General features: G+C 43.8%; 1 protein-coding gene across 2 annotated transcripts in view; it reads right to left on the bottom strand.

Moving 5' to 3' along the window:
* Positions 1-24451, bottom strand: part of SLC22A23 (solute carrier family 22 member 23) — a 123409-nt gene extending 98958 nt beyond the window's left edge. For both annotated transcript variants that reach the window (XM_009678031.2, XM_009678032.2), the window contains exons 1-3: positions 23794-24451; positions 6009-6112; positions 258-412 (exon numbers count right to left, since the gene is read on the bottom strand). In XM_009678031.2, the coding sequence (XP_009676326.2) occupies positions 258-412; positions 6009-6112; positions 23794-24306 (772 nt within the window). In that variant the 5' untranslated portion in view covers positions 24307-24451. The remainder of the gene's footprint in view (positions 1-257; positions 413-6008; positions 6113-23793) is intronic.
* Between the last annotated feature and the right edge of the window lie 988 nt (positions 24452-25439).

Raw genomic sequence — 25439 nt, 5'->3', positions numbered from 1 at the left:
AAATAACTTCTAGGTTTAAATAACAACAAACAATCCCCTAAACACTTTATAACTCTTTATTAATGAGCCCTCAAACTGCTTCACAGCCTGTCCTCTAGCAGCCTAAGAGATAGCTGGAAAATCCGTACTTCCTTACCAAAATTCAGGCTATATATGACTCCGCTTTTGTTTTTTCAGATGAAAATGGGGAGCTATAGAAAAGCAAGCTGCATACTCAGTAACACCACATTTGAACGGGTAACAAAGAGCATACTCACGCAGTGCGTACAGGGAGAGGACTATTCCAGCCAGGCAAAACCCCTCAAAAAACCTGAGTGTGCTGAACATTGTCACATTCACGGAGAGTGCCACAGTCAGTCCAAATATCAAAATGAATATGACAGAGAAGAGCAGTACGGGCCGTCGACCAACCCTAAAAACAAGGAACGAAGCGAGGAGAAAGGGTGTTAAAAGCCAGGATGAACATAACGCTTGATCATTACAAGTGGCCAAGATGGGAACAGGTCATACAGCCCCTCAAAATGTTGCCACCCGTTTTTAATGCTTGTTCCATATTTCTCCTGTTTTTCTGCTTAAATTCACTTGATTCCTGGGTTATCTTTGCATTGACAAATTAATTTCAGATGGGATTAAAGGAGGATAGCACACAATGTATTACTGTTCGATTTAAACATCGCTTTCAAAACGCCAACAGTGAACGAAGCAACATGTAGAAACTACAGCAGAGCCATAAACACAAATCACAGAGATGAAAAACAGCTCCTCAGAGCTTTCTGTGGTAGCACAGAAGACTGCATGATATTGCATAATATGGCATACTACTAATTATTCCTCCACAATCTATGGCCACAGAGCTTATGACAGAAGCTGCCTCTTCCCCACAGACGTGGGCTTCCCTGCTTCACCTCTTAGAGGAACACACTCGAAAAACTACTTCTCTTGCCCTCACTGTTGAGGGAAAGCCTACAGAGCACAGGCTGAGTGTAAAATAGCGCCTGTGTTGCTTTCCTGAGCACAGAGAGCCGATAATAACACTTGCAACAAAACAGTGAACTCCCCTATTCACATCTCCTGGCGTCCCCACAGCTCAGGGGTGGGGGAGGCTGCAGGAGGTGGCACCTGCCATTTTGCAGGGCCTCCTGTCCTTGCCCAGCCCCGCGGCAGCTGCCTCTTCCTCGGCAGCGCTCCTGAAAGCGGGAGGTAATCTGATTAGGGCAGCAGCCGCCTGCGCTCCCTTAGGGAGCCGGACGCCGAGTGCAGCCCGGCGGTCCCTGGGGCGGGCAGCCCAGGGCGGCCACCTGCGCCGGCCCAGCGGGAGATGCCCGCTCCCAGCGCAGGTGGCCCCCAGCCAGGCTGTCTGGGCGCTGTTGTGGCTGCTGAGACCCACAAAACCAGCCCGACCAGAGCAGGTGAGTGAGAAACCGCTCCAAAGAGGTTAGTGACAGCGTGGGCGTATTCCTGCGCAGAGGGCTTTCAGCTGCAAGCTGCCGCAGCACATGCTGGCGCGGCGCTGGCGGTAAGGAGAAGTTGCGCTGCCGCTGAATGTGGTGGGGGCACCGGCTGCAGCATTTGCCTCTTATGTCAAAGGAATATGAGGGTTTTTTTTTTTTTTTTTTTTAAAAAGTGTCCTGTTCACATACTTGTCGTTTGTAATTCTCCCCCCACTGCCCCTTCCTGTGCAAGGAGAATGGTATGAAATAGCACCAGAGCGCACTATTTTTAAAGCAAGAATTGGATCATTATGTGGAGATTTCCAAAATTTTTCAGCTTGTCAACTCCCACAAGTTTGCCAGCAGAACTGAGGATCCCTTTTAGTTAGCTCCATATGCCATTTCCACAAAGAATATATGAACTTGCTTTTCGTAGGCAGCTTTAACAGATCCATTCAAAGTAGTCTGTCAGCTGCACGCCAGCCATCAGGCTGAATGTCAGCACAATAAAGAGTGTTTAAATCTCACAGCTTAATCCAGTTTCACATACTGAGGTGTTCCTATTCAATTATTTTAGTCGACTGTTACCAGTAGCTATAAGGTATAACGCAAATACATTCAAAATTAAAACTTTGGATTTAGCTTTACTTAAAATAGAAAAGAACGAATAAAATACAGGGTGAAGGGCTGGAAAGGAAATAGTATCATAATTTTTGACACTTCTGGGAGCTGGAAGAACACAGCAACGTAAGTGTTGTCATTTACACTTTTTCAAAGTCACACCTAAGGAGATCATGTCATGGGCTCCTCCTATGAGGATAGGTTTGCTATTTTTCTCAGCTGCAGCACCAACCTTTGGGCACCTCATACAGAGATTTAACTTGCTGTCATTAACCATTTGGTGTTTTCAAAAACAGGAAGTGCCACTAGGGAAATTGAAGATAGCAAGGTCAAAGCAGACTGCTCTTAATAAGTGTATGAACCCAGCTGAACACACCAGAAGATGAGCTCTCAGTCACTATGCTACTTTTGAACACAGGGAGAGGCCAGAACAGTATTTCCTTGACAATGTGCAATGCTCTGGGAGCATATCGGACACTGGAGCAGTTACTGCTGTGCGTGTTTCACATTTTACATTTCCAGGACTGAAAGGAATTGGTAGGCTGGAGGACTATTTCGTACAAAACCCTGTACGCAAGCAATGATGAACTATTAGCAACCTGGGCATACTTCTGTAGTACTAGTCTCATAATCTTCAAGCTGTAATTCATAGTAATTAGTATTTGTGAAAGTGTTTTGTACATGAAAGGTATTATGCAAACACTCAGAATTAGGAGCTTAATTCTCATCACAAGCCTGACCTACCATTCCCTGATGGTGATTAAAAAAGGCCTCGTGCCTAGCATACATCAGTTCCCTTCTTCCCCTCTCCTATTCTCTCTTTATGAGTGGTATCCATCATTAAGACTTAGAATTTCTTGTACCAGTATACACATTATGCAAATGAATGTTTGCTGTTAATGAAAAATTATGAGATCCAAGACCCTCCCGGGCCTGTGAAAGCCAGCTGAGGCCAGATATGCCCTTCATTAATGAGCCATCACCAGTACCTCCTCCCAGAGACAAAACTCCCCAAGAAATGCAGTAGTTTCCCCAAAAATCAAAACTCTAGGGTAACTATCAGCCACATAGCTGGTGATCATGCAGTGTTTTGACAGGATGACATCTCAGAGTATTAAAGAAAAAAGCCTTTTATGTGTAGACAGAGGTATCTGACTAATAGTGTATGCATGTGCTTGTGAAAAATTAAACCATACACGACCTCCCTAGCAAAACAGCCCCAGGATGTTTTCTGCTGCTATCCAATCTAATCCACAGATAGACTTTTGTGCCATGAAAGACAGCCTACACTGCATACTGTTATCTACATCAGATGTTAAATTCTGCCTGTACAGGTAAATAACAAGGCGTACAAGCAACCAGAGGCTTTTGAAGAAACTGCAGTTCACACAATGTGATAAGCAGATGCTCCTAATGTCATCAGACACACGCTTCAGGGGGAAGGTAGACGGTGTGAGGACAAGACCTGCTCTTCCCATGCTCACACGCATGTCCCTTGCTACCCCAAGGAGACTCTAAGCTTCACTCTTTCAGCCAATCAAATTGCTCTTCCCATGCTATTCTTCACAGGTTTTCTATTGGCTTCGGGACTTGAATGAGCATGAAGGCATCCAGAGAGTACCAGAGCAGGTGCAAAAGCGAGGCAGGACCACGCAGAGAGGTTTACTGTGCTGATGCTACAAGAACAACAAGCCTGCCTGCTCCAGGGCACCTTTCACAGAAACCTCGACAGCCTGCATTGAGAGTAGGCAGCAACGCACTGCCTGTTGAGCAAGTAACTTACTCTGGCTTTGGACATAGTGAGTCTTTACATACAGATTTTTCCACGGTAGAGCTATCCAATCATGCACGCCTACTGTATTTTAAACATAGACCATCCAGTTTACTTAGTAAATGGCCTTAACACATACTATGGCTTTGCCACTTACAGCTTTAAAAGCCTTCTTTCAAAAGAAAAAAAAGAAAGCCCCAAGCCCTAATGGTTCAGAAAAAAGCAAACATCATCTAATTATCGAAATGAGATAGCAGTATATAAGTGAAATGAAAAGTACATTTTGAAAGTTTGTGACACTCTCATACACGATCTGTTTAATCTCTCCTGCTCTTGCTGTGCTCTGACACCACTATTTTTTTTACAGGTACATCTCTCTCCCTTTGCATCTCTCTCCACACAATCCCCTGCATTAATAGAAACTCAAGATGTGATTAAACAGAAAAGTAAATCCAGTTTAGATCTTCTTTTACCACCCCTAAATGTTACTGCCAACTGACAAAAAGACTATCCAATACAGGTTTACTCTGCTGGCTCAGTTAAATCAGATGGCAAGGACGGGGCAGTGAAGAGAAGCGCGAGGACAGACTTTGGCGGCAGCAAACATTTCATGGGTAGCCCGGGCAATGTAAGGGCTCACTTCTCCCTCCAGCTACCAAGTTACCCTTTTTCTTCTTTGCCCCACTGCTGGAAATCAGGCTCGCCTTAAGCTCTCTCCACTGAAAAAGGATAAAATACCTAATTTTTGGAGCAGGCTAATTTTATGCTGTATTAGCACAACTAAGCAGCCTGCAGAGGGGTCCAAAAAGCACACATGGCAGCACAAGGTACACAGTAGAGAAGGAAACGGATGGGAGAGCAGGATGCTCCTCATTTTTGTGGCAGAGAGTTATTAAATTTGCTTACTGCATTTCTCTCTCCAGCCAGTGCCTTGGACAACATGTTGTTCAATTATTTGCAACTTATTTGTCAATTATAGCAGCATTTCCCTAACTTGGAAATAAGGCTGTCTTCTCCACACTGATTCCTTTTTAGGAAACTAAGCAAGCTCCTTCATTCATTTTCCCACTATACTTTCTATGTGTTGTTAGAGCCCTGTCTTATTTTGGCATTTGAATCAAATTCAACTGTATTTTACCACGCATAGTCTCCACTTCATTGAGAAGTCATGATTCTTCACTTGCCTAAAAACTTTTAACAACTGTTCAAGCATTAAGACACAAGCGTACTGTAAAAGTCTGAGCCAAGTTGCAGAGGGCCTTTTCTCTCCCCGCTGACTGAGTCACTTGGGTGAGCTGCGGCTTTAGAAGATTTCCGTAATAGGCAACTCTTCCTCTCTTTTTCTGTTTTAATGAATGGCGAAAGAGTTAACTTGGGGCCATTTAAAGCATCAACACTGGCAACTGTGCTGGAAGCACTGAACTGACTGGGACAGCATTACAGAGCTATTGTTTCAGACTCTGCAAATTTCCATTAAAACCACTTGAGTCATGGCTTTAATTCTTTTTTTTTTTTTCCCTTTTTTTGCATTACCAGACCCTCTCTTTAAATGAAAGCTGAACTCAGAACAACTAGGGTATCTGATGATGTTTTCACTACTGCAATTTAAGGAGTTGCAATCTATGCTTTTAAACCTAATACCCCAATCTCAGCAGCAGAAGTCAGCAATTCCTTAATACTACATGGAAATGTTTGCTTAACAAGAACAAAAATAGAACAATGGAAAGGTTTGCAAAAAACAGCCCTCGACACCCTTGAAAGATACTGTGTAGGCACAAAGTTGACATTACACTAGTCTCTTGTATTCAGTCAAATGAATGCTGTATTCAATTTTTTTTTTTGCCATTTCTCTTGATTGAAAAAAAAATAACTAAAACAAAGGCTTTTCTCTTTTATAATTAGAAATATTTAATTCTGCTCCAACATTATGGCTGTAATAAATTCTGTCAGCAGCAAGTAACTAAGTCAACTACCAAATAGCTTATTTTCGTGTTATTTACCTTGATATAAATTACTCAGTTCAAGCAATTAACACAGTTTTAAACTGCTTATTCATCACGCTGTCTTCAGAATCTGAAAATCATTATGCAAAGGTTCCTTATGAATATTATGAAAAAAAGATCTAAGAGATATTTAATGTTGTTATTCATTTATAGTTACACTTCATTAAAAGATTTTTCACTTACCAGTCAGCTATACATCCTGTTATTAGGTGGCCAAAGATTAATCCTACCAGTAGGGAGAATTTAGCAATGTGGACTTTCCAGGCAGAATCACAAACAAGATCCCACTGGAAGAAAAAGATAGATAAACTGAAATAAATTAGTTAATTCCAGATGCGTTTAAACATACTAACATTGCTGTAGGCATTCTTCCCGGTGTCAGTGCTTGCATGAGAGCGTACAAACAGGACCGAGGGGGGAGAGCTTTGCCCCTCAAGTCGAACCCCACATCACAAGTAGTAAATGAAAAGACCTTCAGTGAGTTTCATCAGGCAAGTATTTATAAAACGAAAATATCCAATGCTTAATCCTCCCCCTCCTCAGCCCATGTGAATTTAGACTAAGGGGCATTTCTTCAGCACTGGCACTACTAATATAACTGAAGCACATCACAAAAATACCCCAAGACAATGGCTAACAGTCCTGGGAAGCCCACCGCCAGCAAGCCAGACAGTTTAAAAGGACATCCTTGTATTTACTTTCTCACGGTCTCTTGGGAAAATGGGGAAAAGCAACCACTTTGCCCCAGACCGTGGTGGCCATCAGTTTCAGGCTACTGCAGACAAAGCCTCAAGACACTTTTATTTTCAGAAAAGCGCCCCGGCTGCAGAGGCTGTGGGAGGTGACCAAGATGGACTTGCACTGCAGCTCAATCCCGGGGTTACGATGAGCAAGGCCTGACTGCTGTGGATGGCAGGGGACCAGGTACAGCTTGGTCCAGCTGCCTCAAAGCAACGTCTCACAGCACAGGGATCAAACGGAGGCTGAACCCCCATGCCAGAGCCATCCCTGATATTCAAACCACCCTTTCTATCCAAAGGGGGAGAAAACGGACCATTTCAGGCGTTATTAGGGCACTGCTACGTTCCTGTGATATAGACAGGGACAACGAAGTTTCTGTTAAGGTTTCCTTAAACTCTACAACATCTTCCTCTCACGCATTCGACCAGGCCTCAGGAGAGCCAAGCCGAATTTCTGGCTTTGGCTCAGGCGTTCTCATTGCCTTCAGACACATAACTTAATCTCTCTTATGTGTAGAGTGTGGATAGTATTATCCTACCGCTGAATAAACGTAGGAAGATACATTTGTTCGTGGTTTGTGAAGTGTTCAAATAGCGATAGTAATGGGAGCCATACACATTTCATGAAAAATGAGCACAGCTAACTTTAGAGAGTCAGAGATTCCCAAACTGAAATTCTGAAGTGTAAGTGGTTATCTATACGTAACGCAACGGCAGTGGTCCTCTGGATAGCACTAGGCTGTAGTTTCATGGCCAAAGAGTAAAAATATGCAATTTATTTTTTCAAAAGTCAAATGCAACTTCAAAACAAATCTTCCTACAAAAAGAGTGCAATTAGGTGCACTGGCATTTCAGGTGATTTCATAAAATACATCCCTTTCACAAATAAGGCTAGATCTGACTCATCCTTCTAGCTCCAACGTCACAGAAGATAGTCTCCCTAGCATATCCATCTCATCAAGAAGTATAGCACTCTTTTGGCCGAAAAAACTTGTGCCAACTTTCTGCAGACATTCAAGTTCAGGTTTTTTGTTTTGGTTAAAAGTATTTTAACTAGGATTCTACAAGTACTGACTTGCAGAAGTTGGGAGATGCACATCTGATCCTATAAGCCATTCTGCAAGCTCCGTATTGAAAGCACTAGGAAACTGGAAGCAAATAGCACGCATGGATACTTTTTTCACCAAATACCTATGAACTATTTACAGCAACCAGCTCAGCAAGGCAGTGAATACTGCTCTCCAAAGATGTTGACACCTAACAAGTATTTTATGTAGAAAGTAGGGGAAATGCAATTCCTAATATTTGCAAATAGAGAACTAATCTCCAGCTTGCAAAGAAGATATCTGTCCAGATAAGCCATGGACAAAAAAGGCAGTAGATACATCTGAGCTCCAGAAAGACTTTCAGACGTAATTGTTCAGGGCTTATTTTCACAGCCCAGAAGGTGTATACTATGCTTAAAAATGAGAAATATTTTTTGACTGTGGAGTCTAAGTCAAGTTATTAAAAATAGTCACAATTACATAAGAAAGCTTTTTAAAGGTCATATCTACAAGATATTTGTTTTTATTTTATTGCTGTCAGAGGAAAAGTAATGTCATCCAAGTGCAAAAAAGAAAAAAAAAAAGCTGATATCCTGGTGCCTTTTCATCTTCACAGCATACTATTGCTAGTCAAAGATATCTGGCCCTTATATAAACCCCAGAGAGAGAATGTTTAGTACCAAATTACATGTAGGTAAAGGTTCATGGTCGGGGGAGCCAAAATCTCATTAAGAGCTCTTGTGAAATTTCAGGCCAAGACAACAGATGTCAAACAAAACTGGCCACTTTGGCACACTGACACATACAGCTAGAGTTTAAGGGGGAGGAGGGGGAGAAGAGTTAATCTATCAGCAGGTCCTTCAATAGTGCCTGAAACGCACCCATTCCTTTTGATAAGTCATCTGTAAATCACTTTTTTATTTTTTTTAAAGCTATGGACCAAATCTTCAGCTGTTGTGATAATAAAGAACAGATATCTCTTTCCGAACCCTTTATCTGGCTATTTCCTGCCTTTGGTTGAACCCTGCCTCAGCAATCCAACGCAAGTCTATTCAAAACACTGTTGATTTCCTAAGTTCACAAGGGAAGTGTAACATGGGTGCTGATAGGTGCAGGGAGCGCCTGAGCTCCACTGAATCTGTTACTCCAAAAAAAATTTGTCAGAGTTTGTAACTGGGGAAAAGGTGAAATATTTCACTAGTGTTTTTTTTTTTTTTTTTAAAAACAGGAACTTTCTGTGAATCTGCCACAATCTAAAACTACTTCCTCAGTAATAAGAGGTCAAGCATACCTCAATTTCTTCTCTGTCAGCTGTTACAAACCAGAGATAGATCACTGTAAAGAAGTTATCCAAAATAAACATGGAATTTGTTATACAAGACAATGAAAGTCAATTCAGGCAGAATTTGTGTGGGTTCCACCAGGCATTTGACTTGAAAAGAGAAAGGAGAGCACAGAGAGGGCACAAAAGAAAAATGGATGCATATTCAATAGCACACTCAGATAAAGATTGCATTAATAAGAAAAAAAAGTATTTATTAAGTAGTAGATTCTGTCCATCAGTCTTTGACACAGCAACAGAACAAACAAATGAGCACGCCTTTATCACACTGTAAGTATAAGGATTTTGCCAGGAACCTGTGCTCCTCCCTCCCTACCCTGACCCATCAAAATCCAAAAATGGAGGGTTTCAGGCTCAGTTTAGAACAGCTGGAAATAGAAGGTTGTCAAGTAGGAAGCGTTATATAACATCGATGCCGTCTTTCCACTTACGTACGTACACCTCTGCTCTGCAGAGCAGAAAACATTTGACGCATGCCCTCGTGTCACGGGTGTGGCTAGAGCCATGGCAGCTCCTGCTGTAAACCCTAAGGGCTTCATCCTGCAAATACAGCACTCGGGTTTACTCCGTGAAGGAAGAAATCACAGGTGTCCGTGTATTTGCAGAACAAAATGCTGGGACAGGCGGTGCTGCCAACAACTCAAGTGGCACTCCCAATAAATCTGCACTAGGAGACTGTTTTGGCCAGAGACTAGTCAGTAGTCCCCTACTGTCTCTTACAGAAGGTAAAGATTAATGTTACATGCAGGCCAGACCATTAAACCCTCTCACTCCTCTGGCAAGACCCCCCAGATGCCCTGTTTGGCAGCTAACACAACTCCCAGCCGGAAGAAAGGGGGCTGCTAAGTAAGTTTACAACGCTCCCTGGGTTTTCTTTCTGTGTCCTCCCTCCCAATCTCTAATACAAGAGATTTGACAAAGTAACAGGCTGAGCAATAGTACTGAATTTTTATGTCTAAAACAATAATTATCTACCAAACATGATAGTTTTGTAGTGGAGATGCAAAATATCTGTGGAGATAGTGGAGAGGGAACCTTTAAAACAAACAAATAAAGCATTTTTGATAGCACTGCAGCAATGTGCAGATTTTTCCACCTGTGCAATACATTGCAAGTGGTTTTTTTTTTCATGTTGTGACAGCAATTTTCATCAAAGCTTAGGGAGTCACACCTTAAGGATCTTAATGTTTAATTGATCTCAATGAGTCACCACCCATGCTGTGAGTCACTATGCTTCAAACTAGAAGTCAAGATGGAGGACTCTGAAACATGGGATGTTTTGGAAGACATCTGGTAAAAGTTAATGCGTCTAAAAAATAACCATTCTGTAACTTTTGCACCAGCAGCGGAAACCTGGATAAGGCTCCAGTGAGCCAGGATTCACACTGAAGTTAAGGAAAGGTTCATTAAAGTACCAACGTAAAATTTGCTGCATGACTGTTATTGTAAACACAAGTCCTTTTAATTAAGGGCTCCTGCCTTGAAATTGGTCTTTACTTCCTCCTATAGGAGCCATAACACCGTGGCGCCTGAACAAACTAAAGAGCCCTTGCAAGAAGATCGTAACAAGATGCCTACCAAGGATTTGGTTTGCCCTGTCTTCATCTTGACTGCATGGAAAAAGGTGCAAGGACGACCCATGTGCTGTAAGAAGAGCAAAGAGACAGGAGGGAGGGTACTCCTGTCCAACACGTGCCCAGAGCCCGGCACAAGAGCCCATGGGAGGAGTTCTGCGAGTGCAGCTTGTGGGCTCGCAGCCAATTTAAGGTGATTGGCGTCCAGACTGCTGCCAAAAAAGAGCAGACCCTTCCCCAAACAATTTGTAGATGGATGGCGTCTCTGCTTTAACTGCTCCACGCATCAGTTTCGGCGCAAGAAGGCAAGAGGATCAGCCGCCTCACTGCCCTGGAAGACCTACGCCAAGCATGAACTGTGACCTCAGCCCTTCTCCAGCAAGACAGCTTCTCGCTTCCTGTGCTGGGCTTCACGAACTTCGTTTTGAGGCACATAACATGCCCCACACGCTGCAAATAGCCTCTCAGTCCTTAGAGTTAAAGCCCCGCTTCTGGAGTCCCAGGCATCTGAACATCACATATTCCACAGCTTACCCCAGCAGCCCCCAAACCACTCTCAGAGAAAAGCCAGGAGCTCTTGTGTGCATCAGACGGTGATTTCAACAATAATAAATGGAAACAAGAATCTATCAGTTGTCACTCAGGTCCACATATATTGGGTCTCTCATTACTATGTTCATCTCCTTCCTGCTTCATCATTTCATAGCCAGACCCTGTCAATTTTCGCTGGACAGTACTAAAACATAACTTTTCTCGCCATTTCTATATAAATACCTGACGTAGTGTGAGTTTAGATTTATAATGCCTCCAGATTCTCCTAGAAAAATACGAACCACAAGAGGGTTGGTTTGTTTGTTTTTTAAACAAACTGTATTAAAAAAACAAAAATCATGTTTCTCATATACTGTATATAATGAAAAGCAAGCCTGAAACCAGGTACTTAGTGCTAGAGGAAGAGCTCCAAGTTAGCAGACTAAGCACTACCACCACCACTGCAAAAAAGTCCATTCTTCTACCATAATACATCTGCCACCAGTGCCTTTTCTCAGGACTAAACCATTCAAGTAGTTACAGCTCCTGGAGACCACTGTAACAAGACTTCCCTCCAGTCTGCTCCAGGAAAATACTTCTCTCCTTCCTTTCTCAATCCCCAATCAACAAAGATGACAATCTGACTGTATTTTTAAGATTATAGAAAAGGTACAAGCTCCAGAAAATGGTGCTTCATATAATAATGCTCAGATTTTAGAAAATAAGTGTGCAATTAAGCACTACTAAAGAGAGCGTAGGAGAAGCCTCGCAAAGGGACACACCAGCCCAACTGTAACATTTAAAGTTTTGGTGGTTTTACTGACACATATTTCTGAAGAACAGTTGAGGAAGTCCTGGCACAATTTTAATAGCATTCCTCCCTGCCATATAACTGCACAGCTCAGATGTCACTGTATCATCTACTCAGCAATGACAACAATAGGGCATTTAAAGTAGCAAATCTGATGTTTTAAGCTTCAGGGTTCAGAGCAGTGCTGCCTCTCCTTTGAGAACACAGCTAGGCAAAGCTCCTTCCAGTCCGAAATATATTTTAGGTATTAATAAATTGTTCTTGAGAACATCTGGCATTTTTGACCACCAATACAAACAACTCTGTGGTTGTAACAACAAAATAAAATCTGGGAAACTTCAGAAGAAGGTGCAAAAATGAATAAATTCCTGTTCCTTTGACCAGTCATATCGAGACTCTCTCACCTACCAAAAGATATCTTTCCTACCGATGGAAGGAGGAAATCCATCTACACGCTTTCCATTGTTATCAGACACAACTGTATTTACCTGAGCAACACAAAGGTCAATAAAAAAAAAAAAAAAGCTGTTGAAATTTTTTGTTTGTTTCCTTCAAACAGCCAAGGAAATCTGCACCCCTTAGATTGGAATGCTGTAACCCAAGGCCCAGTAAACACGACTTTTAAGCTCCTTCCTTTTGTTATGATATCAGACCCTAAAGTACTGAACACAACTAACTAACTTCAACTTTTTCATATGTGGATGCTTTGGTTGAAGATCTCTAACCAAAGCCTGAGTATTCTGGATTTGTTAAAGATATACAGCTAAATCTTTCTACTAAACAAGTTTCTACTAAGAAAGTACAGACTATTATTTTGAGAGGTTTACAATTGCCCAACTTTGCAAGAATTTGTAATAAGGTAGCAAGAGAGATATTGCTGGTATCACAGTATTACCTCTTGTTCAATCTCTGTCTCCTCCTTGTCCCCAACACATTTGGGGTCCTTATTCCCGTACATTGGAGCTTACAAACTAAATAGATATGAGGGTTTGTTTTATTTAGTATCTTGTCTAGTTGATTTTTTTTTAAGTAGGAATAACATTTTCCCCACATTTCATTCTTCAAAACCGGTTAACCATTTCAGACCAAGGCAGACACCTGGCAGAGAAAGTTGCAGCCAAAGAAAGTTACTCATGGACAGTGAATACAGAGTCTTATTAATGAAAAATGTGTGGTAGCTTTAGCTCTAGATATAACTGCCTAGGCCATGTATAATTTAAGTGGGTAAGGAGGGGGTGAAGAGGGGAGAAAAAAGAAAAAAAAGAAAAAAAAATCCTACATTTGACTACCGCCACAAAGCCAACGGTTTGAGGAAATCAGAAAAGGTGGGAAAATGGGGCAGAGGGAAGAGAGAGAGAGAGAGAGAGAGAGAGAGAGAGAAGGAAAGCGCGCACATGAGACATGTGCCTAGTAGTCTTCCAAGAAAGATATAATTAGAACAGGCAGTGTTGTGTGAAAGCAATTTTATGTACCTACGAAAACAGTTTACATCCTTGCAAAACAGTACAGGACTGTACAGCAGTGGACTTTACCAATTTACCTAATGGTTTCTGAAGTCTGACAGAGCTGAATTTGCCAAAATACATCCTGCATAACCACATTTTCAGATATGCATGGCTTGGCTGTGAAATTTCGACATTAATTTTTGAAGTGTACTTTTTTTAGGCCTGGTACTTCAATCTTAGAAATATAACATCGGCTCAATGCCGTCACACATCACTACGTGCACATCAAGATATACAAGCAGCACTTCCACCTCAACTTTCCAAACTTCAGCGCAGTCATGAGGATGGGAAACCTACGGCCCAGGTTACGTTGCGCCACGCGCAGCTGCAGAGGCCGAGACCCGTTCCTTGTACGTTAATCCTTTTGCAGTACATCGGCTGTCTCTGCTGCACCCCCGCGGGGTGACGCTCTCCTCTCGCACACAGCACGTGGGCAGCCCCGTTCACCCCCCAGCGTCAGCAAAGGGGGCACTCGGAGCAGACCTGCTACCAGAGCCTCTTCTGTCTGTGTCGCGGCCCCGTGCACACCGAAGCAGCGTCGTCCCTGCTGGCAGAGTCAGGCCGCTCACGTCTGCGCACCTAGTGCCGTATCTCACACCTCTCAGCCCCAGCTCCTCTGCAATCCTTCCTCCCCCACTGTGGGGAGAGAGAGAAAAGTGCTGCAGCTGAGTCCCTCATCGATGGGGTGGTTCTTCTTAGACTTGGTGACCACATTACACTGCACCATACTTCTCTATCTGATCATACCAATTCGCCTCACACGGTAGTAGTGCCCTAAAATCCTCTCTGCCATTAAGGAGGAACGGCACGCCACGCGATGTCAAAACAGGAACACCCGCGCCTGTGGCAGTTGATGAACCTTGTCTTGGTGACTAGTAGTATGAGATTCACCCCTCTCTTCCTGCCCCATCCTGTAGGCTGTTGCAACTAGGGGAGGATTTGTTTTGTTTTGTTTTTAAGCCCAGACTACTTCAGTCGCCTGGTTCAGTGCACAGGGAACAAATGACTGCACCAGGACAGCTGAGTAAGTCACATAACAGACCGCTCAAGCAACAAGGCAACCAAAACACAAGCCCAAAACCTCACAAATTCGCAAGATACAAAACACAAAAAGCCTTTGTTTCACAGCCAGTAAGATAACCTGGAAAAGTTTTTTCTAATTGAATAGTCTTTATTAATTATCCCTCAGTCTATGCCACAGGCAAAAAACTCCTCCAAGCAATCCACCAAACATGTCAGCAGAATTTCAAAATGACAAGATGCCATCTAAATCATCACAAAACTGGTAAAGCTTCATCTATGCTTCAATTTCACATTTTCATCAGGAGCAATTAGCTCTTCTGTTCCCAGTCTCACTCTCATCACAGGTCTGTGTCTGTGTCTTTTTCCCAATGGGGCAGGGAAGAAGGAAGTTTATTAAATAAATAATCATCAGTAATACATTAACAATTAAAATATGATTTGTTAATCATATGACACTCTTCTGAATACTCAATATGATTAAATCAATTTTAATAGAATCCATGTAAAGCCCACTTCTCCATCACTTCTTCCTTTATTTTCAACGGCAGGAGCTCTCTTTATTCTAAGACATTTTGATCTTCTCCAGCCTTCGCCCTCCCCAGATTAGGCAACTAACTTGTTTCTCAGCTGAGGCGATCTGCTTCACCTTTTCCAACTCCATAATGTCATCTCATATCAAAGTCTTGAGAGATTTGAAAAAAAAAAAAAAAAAAAAAAAACTTTGCAGGTAACTTTCACGAATGCTATATTCATAGCTTTCCAGAGAGCAGGGTCAGGATTTTTCCACCTCTCCCTTTTTTACACCTCCATGCTATAATTATATGCATGGGGTGTAAAATATGTATGGGTATCTTCTTTATCCATATTCTGATGTAAAGACCAGAGGCAACACCACCTACCAACAGGAACTGACAGACTCGCACTGGAAAAGGTTTTCAGTGGCCATCCCTCAGTTTGCAACAGATGCCGGCATTTATTCTGAATAAGTTACTTGCTGGTGGGACTGCCTTTGCCATCAAACAAAACAAGAAGTTGAACCAGTTTTCAGATTGGCCTAAGGTCTAAGCACTGGAAATGGAAACCATATTTAAAACACCAACATTTTAGTTAAATATTAACATTCGCTGTCATCTGGTTATCAAAACTAAGTTAATACCTTGAACACTGACATTTTTCAGGCTGCCAAAACAACGCTTGTGTAAAACGTACTACGCCTATATAGCCTTGAAAGGGTTGACACAGCAGGAGTCTAATTTACTCTCTTACTTGGCTTTCTTAAGAACTGAGGGAAAAACCTTGAAAATGTGAAACATGGCAAAAAACTGAAATGGAGAGGAGAGGAGACAAGAAGTGAAAGCAAATCTCTGAGCAAGTGAAACACTTGCTCAAAGCCACCGCAGATAAAAAGATCAAACACCTTAATTTTAGCATGTAATTATTATGGCTGTGACCCTGCCTTCGTGTCATTTGAGGACTGCAGCTATTCAGACTCGGGCAGGAAGAAAAGGAGAGGGAGGAATTAAAAAGAGGGTCTAGAATTAATTCAGAATTAAATAAATATTAAGGGGAAAGGAGAAACTTGTTGAAAATATTCAACTTGTTCTACAAATCGAAAGACAGCACTGGTCTGACAAATTCACATTGTTCGTGCAGAGTATGTTTTATAAAGCCCTGGGCAATAGTGCAGGGAAAAAAGGTCTTACGGCTTGATTTATAGTCCCTATCCTTAACATTTGTAACCTGATATCGCAACATTGTATAAAGGCTTACGGACTTTGGAGGATAAGAGGAGATTCGATGATTCCTGAAGGCTGCAGAGCAACACAAAGATAGTATTTGATACAAAATGAATTCCTCAAGAACTGTTATAAGTTGAAACACCTTGCAAGAGAACCAGACGAGTTTGTGTTCTGAAAACAGTGTGCAAAAGTAACCATAAATCACACTCCACTAGATAAGGCTAATTAATATTTTTCTGGCTCTTACAAATAACATTCCTTATTTTCTTGACTTCATTACTTGTGGATCTAAGTAGACATCAGAATATATGTACTTATTTAATCTTTTCTTCTTGTGCCGCAGCAGGACAATTGGCCCATTTGGGGCTCTCCCTCAGCTGTGAACTGAAGACCAAAAAAAAAAAAAAAAAAAAAGTCCTATACTGCATATTTGCATATTTAATTTTCCTCCTGGGAGAGAAGACAAGGGAGAAAAAAAATGAACGTCATGACACTACAGACATTCACTTAGGTCATTTAATGTAGTACAGGAAGGCATGCAGGTACTACAGCAGCGAGGACAATATTATAATGTATATAGAAAGATGATAAAGCTGTAAGGATGCATGCCACAGTAGCAAGGTAAGACAGGGAAGTACATGCTTTGCCCCATCCTTCTCCACAGGAATGGGTCCCACTCAGTCTCTAACTCTCTGGACACTTTTGCTCTTACTTTGTATCATTTTACAGGCAGAAGTTTCAGTCCTGAATTCACTGGCTGCAGGAGACATAAGCATCACCGTCAGCCAACCTGACCACGCACAGCAGTGCTAATGCATCTCCAGCCATGATGGAGTATATGCGCTATATTCCCAATACATATGACGTGACCTGGATCAGTTGGAGCTACTGAACGCACATATTAATCATCTCTACCTGACAGGGTGAGGGCCAGTGCTGCTCAACGCTGAAACTATTTCTTGCTTAATAGCTCTGTCACAACCTCAACTAGAAGTCCTGAAAGGGGCTTGTACCTCCTTTCTCCTCACAGACCCTCAAATTCCTTCCTCTCCCTTTTATATGAAAAATACCAGAGTGTCACCTCCTTTCAAAAGTCAAGTGCAAAAATTGTGGTTTTGGAGCGAAGCACATGTTTAAGAGTTTGCAATTAAAGCCCAAGAGAAGCCAATGCAAGAATTGAAAACTCAGCCCTGCTGCAAAGTTGCAGCTTCTCTTTATGATAAGATTCTCTAATATTTTATATATCATTACAGCAAGCAGATTCCTCTATTTTACAGCAAGATTTCAGCCTAATTAATTCAACGGGTACTCATGCATAAGCTAGAATCACTCAGGTGATGCTGCAGAAAAATAAGAGGATGAAGGAATATGAAAGAGAATGAGCAAGAGCAACAGCTCCAAGCAGAGACCATATAATCTAATGCCAGATAGTGCAGAAAGGAAACTACACAGAAACAAGTGGTCTGATAGGGAAAACAGAAGACAAGGTATACAAGCGTTAGAGTCCTTTCACCGTTTTCTAAATTTAACAGCTGTCCAAAATTTATTTGGAAAGCTTTAGTTTAAAATCTTGCGTCATTTATACCCAAAAGTTTTTAGGTTAAGAAAAACTATGACTCCAACTATTCCAGGTGCTATTACATTAATAATAATAATAATTAATAATAAGATTAAAAAGAACACATCCATGATTTGCGGGCCCGTAATCCTCATCTTGATGTTACCATGACAAACATCAAAACTGCCTCCAAATTAGATGCCTTTCTAAATGCCAGTGCCCCCTCCTTGAAAATTACTTTAAGAAAAAATAGGTCATCTTTTACAATCTCACTCTTGTAGTCAGAGTAAGAAGAGGTAAAACTGCTAGACCACTGAAGAAACTGGGTTTAAAACTGCCTGAACAGCTGGTAAATACACACTACAGCTCAGCAATTTCTACCACAACACAGGTAGAGTTGGTATATTACAACCGAATGAGTGTGAAGCAGGATCTATTAGGGTCAGGGGGAGGGGGGAAGAGGAGAGGAAGAAGAGCCTTTCGAACACCATATCCATACAGAAAAACACAACATGGTTTCAAGTACACACAGATAATGGGGAAGATAAAATACTCAATACTAAGTTTTGGAAAGCTGAAGGTGCCTTTTAAGTATTCTAATTTGGAACTACCTTTCTGAAGGATTATTATTAGTTCTATAAATACTGCAAACTTTATTTATGTTAGGCTGAAATCAGATTCCTGTATCCATGACACTTTATCTTAAAGTTGATAATAAATATTATAAGCTCTGTGTGTACTTTCCCTCTAGTGAAAAAATCCATACCAAAAAAAAAAAAACCCCACCCTCATAACACTGCCTGAATTCTAATGTCAGTATTGGTCTTACTGCAGTCTCTCTTTTCTAGATCAACGGCTTAAAAATGTTTCATCCCCATTTATAACAATTCTCCTCAAATGAACAAATAAAACGGCTAAGCCCACTAGACAACTATTTGTAGTCCAGTGAAATCATACTTGGTTATCTCAAACACCAACATACAACAATTTACTGTTTGTAGGCAGACAGAGGATAATTCTGCACAACTCTACAACAACTGGAAATGCTGGTACAGTTGCTAAAATAGACATCTACTTTGCTCTATCCAGTTAGAAACTCATCCCTGAATTTGCACCACTGTTTCAGGGTGCTGTGCATTAGCACCCTGATAACCAGAACGCTTCATCAACACTGTTTAATTGATATATGGCAACTCCCTGAAGAGCTTGAACAGGACACAAAGTCAGCTCTCCTTGCAGATTTCTCATGTTGAAGCTTGTGAGCATTCAGACTGGCAACCAATGACTCTATCAGATAACCTCCAGAGCAAAGACACAAAGTTTGGCATCTCTCTCCATAAAATTAGTAGTAGTAGGGCATGTGTGATATACTAGCTTTGATCTTGCCACTTCTGACCAAAGTACTGCACTGGGCACAATAACTCAGGGTTTTAATAGAATTGGGACTAAGTAGAAGCTAATCAGCCAGGAATTAACATGGACAAGGCAAATCCTAGCAGTTGCAGGAAAGAAGAAAAGGATCAGTATATCATATCTGCATTTTTGGACTCTTTTCTCAGAGACCAGCCAACTACAGGATACATAGAAAGGATTTTAAAAAATGCTCCCATTTAGGCCTGGGAAGGGTAGCATGGCTGTTAGCTTAGGAATTACTTTGTCAGAGTGATCCCTTTGAAATAATTAACAACTGTGCTCTGAAAGCACTCTCGGATATTGAAATGCACACCTGTCCTCTATCCCAAGAAACACCACCCTGCAAGCAGTGCAGAATTTGTCACCCCTGCATCAGGCAGGGATTTGTTTGTTGTAATGTTTATGGTTACCTGCAGGTACCTGCAATAATCCCATGAGACAAAACCACAGTCTAGGGCAGATATCACTGCACAGAGCCATTTCACCTCATTAATCCAATCAAAAAACTCCCCTGGGAAAAAAAAAAAAGTATTTAAAAACAAAGTTTTCTGCCAGGTTAGCAAGCTGAATCAGCTTAAGATACGGCCAGAAAAATGCCAAAATTGTCTTAAAAGAGAGGAAACGGAGGCTGGTAGGGCACAGGTATCACCAGGGGCAAAGTGCATCACATCACAGCTTGAACCGATACAGCTTCACCGCACAGCAGAACGGCCCCATTCTCATTGCCCAGCAGCCCTACCTGGGTTTTTCTTCCAAATTAAGCTCCTCTTTACTGGAGGGGACAGGTTGCTACAGGCTAAGCCAGATTGGAACGAGAAAGACCGAACCAGTGGCAAATAGGTAAAATCATGGCACGTTACTCGGGAAAGAAGATGACTCAATCCAAATCAAGTGGGAAGTTAAGAGCCAAGAGGAACAGCACTGCAGCAAAATAAGGCATCTGGAGCAGCAAAGCAGCCACAACAGGGATTCCCTTGTGGCTAAACATGAAATATTATTACATAATTGTTCTGCGCAATTAAAAAGCAGCCTTCAACTACCCCACCCTCAGGAGGGGGGATGATCTCAAAGACTGGAAACTCACACAGCGGGATGCTGTGCCATCGTTTGCTACACTTCAATCAAGTCTCAGTTGTTGCCCGTCATCAGCTTTTGGTGTCCATTAGACAAATTAGCATGCAGAATATCAAACAACCCCACCACATAAAGCAATTGAATGCAGTGGACAGGTCATCCTAGTAAAGGAATATAATAGCAATCATCAATCCTGTAGCTAAGAGCTTCTGTGGAAACTTTGCCCCAAGATTACAGATGACTTTGCAGAGGGTTAGAAGATCCAGGCATGAAAGAGGTCAGCAAGAGAGTTTCAAAAGTCTCTGCTGAATACACACTGCAACCTCTTGCTCGGTTTCACAGCCATTTAATTTTAGTTGTGATTTTGCTGCATTTTGCGCTAATGCTAAGAATTTACCTGAACTATCACTTAGCAAGTGGGCAAAATGAGACCTTTGGTTTCCCCTTTGCAAAAATGAGAGTATTTCTCAGCATCCTTCCTTTGGACAGGTGAGATAAAACCTGCTCTTGATGCGGTGCATCTATCACCAGCCTTTTGCCTGAAGAGTAGTTTAGGATACACAGCGCACAAATGATACGCACTCGGTGTTCATAGTGAATCCTGAAAGAAACATTTAGCAGTGCAAAAGTGAATTGCTGCAGAGGAAGATATTTAAATTTGAACCAAGCTGAGGTCCAAGATTTATGTATGAAGTCAGGACATTAGCTCAGATCTGTGATTTAATATGGCCACTGGAATTCCTGTGGTTAAATTATGCATCTGACCTCTTCACTGTATGTGTTTCAAGAGTCTTAAATAATAAGCAGTATGTCCTTTATTACCATTTCCAGTTCTAATGACTGGCAGCACTATAAAAAGCAACATTCCCAAGGACTCTTTCAGGGGGATCCGGGTAATGGCAGAGCTCAGCATGGCAATGCTGCTCTTCAAGAAACGTGCAAGGCCGCCTTTGGCTCCAGTAAAGACTCAAGGAGAAGCAGGGCTAAACAAACCACAGAGCAGGGCTAGAAACGGCAAGACCTCAACTCTGTGAATCCCAAGCATGACACAGGCTAGAAGAAAAAGGCACCAGGGGAGAGAGAGCTGAAAAAAACAGGGACAAAAAGGCAACATCTGACGAAGGTTGGCATTAGGAGAGAGGCTACAGAGACAATGAAAATCATCATAGTTTATGGACAGCTACCTACTCCTGAGGAACAGAAGGTAGCAACGTTTCATGCACACATACATCAACAAAACAGACCAGGAAATAAGCGTTGCACTAAATAATGAGAATTGTTTTTATTGTTTTTGAAGACAAAAAGGAAAAAAAAAAGCAACAGAACATTCATCAGTGATTAGCTTGAACCACTGAAGATGAGAACAAGTGTATTTACTGGCCAAATAAAAGTGCATTTTTTATTAACATACTTTTGGCTCTCTTTATGATATTTCAGTATAACCCCTGGCTACTACACAGATGAGTATATATTAGACTAAGATTTAATAAAATTCTATTTAGAAAGATGAGAACATTGCATAATACATTACAGAAACAAATCTATTTCTGAGGGGAGTTCAGGCAGATCTGAACATCCAGTTTTCTGAATTCATCAGTACAGCTCTTTTTCACAAAGGACTGTGGGAGGTATGTAAGAAGAGTTAGCAGTTATGCGAACTGCTCCTGCAATATTTGAAGTGGAAGACTGAACCAAGCTAGATTGATGTTCTGTTTGGGTTTTTCCTCTATTTCTTCATCAGGATAAAAACAGACAGCACACCCACCCCAAAAAAAACCCCATAACCAAACACAAAAACAAACTAAGGAGAAATCCTGACCCTGAGAAAACAACCTAATTATAATTATATGGGATTACAAATCAAAGAGAAAGAGCTGCCAAGTTTTTGGAAGCAAACATATACAAAAAATAAAAACTCTACACTGAAAAAAAAAAAGAAACCAGTCTCTCAAAGGATGATTATTATTCTTTTCTAATACAAAACAAGACAGCAGGGACCACAGCTGTTTATATATCCATTAAAATTGATCTGCCCTTTACTGCAAGTTCTTCCAAGGAATACTTTTTTAATTAAAAAAAAAAAAAAACACTATAGCATGCAAGACAGCAAACTAAATCTCGACCTTTTATGGCTAACTTGGTGATGACCTTCAAAAGATTTTCAACATTTCAAAAAAATTTTTACAGTTTACACTAAAAAGAAATATTTGAAGACCATTTTCTCCTGCCTGCATCATCAGTGTTAAGCCCTAAAACATAAGAATAGCTGTCTCCAGCTATAAACAGAAGACAATCTGCCTCTCTTAAATGTCAAATCCCATTATGCACTTTTACACCACAAACCATTAGAAGTTCACCATGTGCCTGCATTTTTCTCATGGAAGGGGTGTAAGCAGGGCTTTTAAATCCATTCTGGACTGATATTTTTGGAGGATTTCCTTTACTTATTTTTTTCCACCGGTGCACATGCTTTCAAGGGACACAAAGAGAAACTTAAATAATTTTCAGTAATTATGCATGTGAATGCGTGCTGGTTGACCAAAGCACAATCATGCTAGTCATCAGATTATTGCTGCATTTCTTTTTCCCAACTAGATAAGCACACTTAATCCAAAACACTGTTCCCATGCAGGAACTAATTTTTGCTGAGCTTGGGGGGTTTGAGATTAAGGAAACAACTTTCATGGTGTAACAGTTTCATTTTACATTTCCAGGAGCTACAGTTGCTGGTTAATATGGATGAGGCCCATACACGGTAGGCATGGCTTTCACATGGCTGCTGGCAGGGAGCACCAAAACCTCTCAGGTGAAAAGACAAAGCATTCTTTTGCATGCGCTACTCAAGCAAATACAGCAAATAACAGCAGAAAGCAGCACAGCCTTCTTCACCAGAAATTTTCCACCTTAGCCTTACATTATGAAATGCAAAGCAGAGCAGCGTGTACTTTCTGCCTCTGAAGTACAACTTGTGTAAGACATTTCTTTTATCACTCTACTGAAAGCATTATCAAGGGGATAAGTACATAATAACAAGAATTGAGCAAAACTTTGTCTGTTTTTCCTTAAATCGTGAGCTTTCCCAGAAAGTCAACCTGATTTTTGAGTTGTATAGCAGCTTCATCATACTCATACAAGGATGAGCAATATAACAACCTGAGCTTCCTCCAAGATCCTTTTCTCTTACCGGCTCACAACCCTCGCATGCACCCTCAGCGTTTGTCCACAGGACATGTGCCCAGGGGGCTACCAAAGAGACACCCGTGCTCCAGAGCCACTGTGACAGCTGCCATCACTGGGATCATGAAAAGCCACCAAGGATCTGTTTTCGGGACACAACTTTGCAGCTCAGCACCCTGACCAGCACCCAGGTACAAACCCCAAGGAGGCCTCGTATGACAAAAAGGAGGAAAGCGGGATATACTCCAGGCAACTCCCGGGGCCATGACCGACCCCGTATCGCTGTCAGGCCGCAGCGTGCACAGATGGACCCCATCTGTGCCGGGGTGCCTCACTCCCCTCTGCCTGGGCACAGCAGGCCCCCAAGGGGGCTGCGGTACTAGGGAGGGCGTGAGGACTGGACGGCAGGGGGCAAAAAAAGGATGCTTTCCTCACCTTGCTGACGACGTTTTGCACGAGGCCGGCTCTGATACGGTAGTGCCACTCGTGGCACTCGCACTCGCTGGCGTTGCCCCCCGCGGGCGTGGGCAGCACCGGCGCGGGGAAGAGGCTGCCGTTGCCGCTGCGGTTGGCGGGGCCCGGCGCTAGGTAGCCGCTCCAGTTGCCCTGCCCGTCCGCCTCCCGGCACCAGAAGTCCGGCTGGTCCAGGAGGAAGGAGTCCGAGAACTTGCTGAAGCCGATGAAGAGGGCCGGGATCCAGGTGAGCAGCACCAGGGTGCGCTGGTACCCGCCGCCCAGGCCCCCGAGGAAGGGCAGCACCGAGCCGTCGTAGTCGAGGAGCAGCGGGCTGCAGGCGGCGGCGGCCGGCGGCAGCGCCTGGATCTCGGCGGCGGCGGCGGCGGGGGGCGGCCCCGGGGGGGCGGCGGCGCCCGCCAGCACCGCGCCGTTCTCCTCCGGCGGCGGCGGCCGGCCCCCGCCGCCCGCCTCGCGTCGCCGGTCTATCGCCATGCAGCCCGCCGGGGAGCCTCACATAGGGAGGGAGGGAGGGAGGGAGGGAAGGAGGGAGGCGGGCGCTGGCGGCCGGCGAGGGGGCGCCTCCGGCTACTGGTGGCCGCGGCTCTTGGCGCGATTCAAACCGGAGGGCAGCCTTTCCCCGTCTCCCGCTCCCCCTCTCCACGCACGCACACACACTCTCACACAACACACCTTGCAACGCGATATTGCACGCAGGCTGCCGGTGCGCGGCTGCCAGCCGGACCCGGCGGGAGGAGGATGGGGGAGGGAAGCAGAGCGGCGAGGAAAGGGGGAGGCACCGAGCAAGCCCCTCACTCACTCGCTCGCTCCCCCGCACCCTGCGACCACAAAGCGCTGCAGCTGCCCGTAGTGCCCCCCCCCGCCACCTCGCCTTGCCTGTGCGTCAAGCTGCACTCATCCCAGCTCACCCTTCCCCCCTCCGAGAGGCACCGCCGAAAATAAAAGGAAGGATCCAGCCGGATCCGAGTATGCAATGGGCCAAAGGAGAGGGAGGGGGAGGGAAAAAAAGAAAAAGGAAAAAAAAAACCACCCTACAAAGCAAACCCTGCAACAACAAACCGAGCAGAACCGGTGCAGCAAGGCTCTACGAACACGCCTCCTCTCCCGCTTTTGGTGAGGAGGAGGAGGAGAGAGCAGAGGAAAGGCAAAGAAAGGAGGAGAAGAAAATAGCAGCTCCCGATGCGGTTTCCCAGCTTCAAGCCCAGCTAAGGGTCCCCTCCCGGATACGGCGGCGGCGGCGGCAGCAGCAGCAGCAGCAGCAGCGCTGGCGGCGGCAGCCCGCGGCACCCCCCCGACGGCCCCTGGCAGCCCCCCGCCGCACACATCTGGCTCCGCCAGCGGGGGCACCCCCGCCGGCCCCTCCGCGGCCCGGGCTGCGGGCAGCGCCGGAGCCAGAGCGGGGCCCCGCCGCCGCCGCCGCCGCCGTGTGCCTCCTGCGGCAGCCGCGCTCGCCCCGCCGCCGCCGGCCGCACGTACCGCGGAGGGGCGGGGAGCTGGACGGCCCCTCTCCCCCCGCCCGTGCGTGCGCGCCTCCCGGCAGCCCCCACCTGCAAGCCCGGCCCCGCCGCCGCCTCCCGCTCCGCCTCCGCCGCGCCGGGCGGCCGCAC

The sequence above is a fragment of the Struthio camelus genome, chromosome 2 (genome assembly GCF_040807025.1).
Source record: "Struthio camelus isolate bStrCam1 chromosome 2, bStrCam1.hap1, whole genome shotgun sequence".
Classification (NCBI taxonomy): Eukaryota; Metazoa; Chordata; class Aves; order Struthioniformes; family Struthionidae; genus Struthio; species Struthio camelus.
Note: the sequence above shows the minus strand (reverse complement) of the source record. Positions and strands in the feature narration are given on the sequence as shown.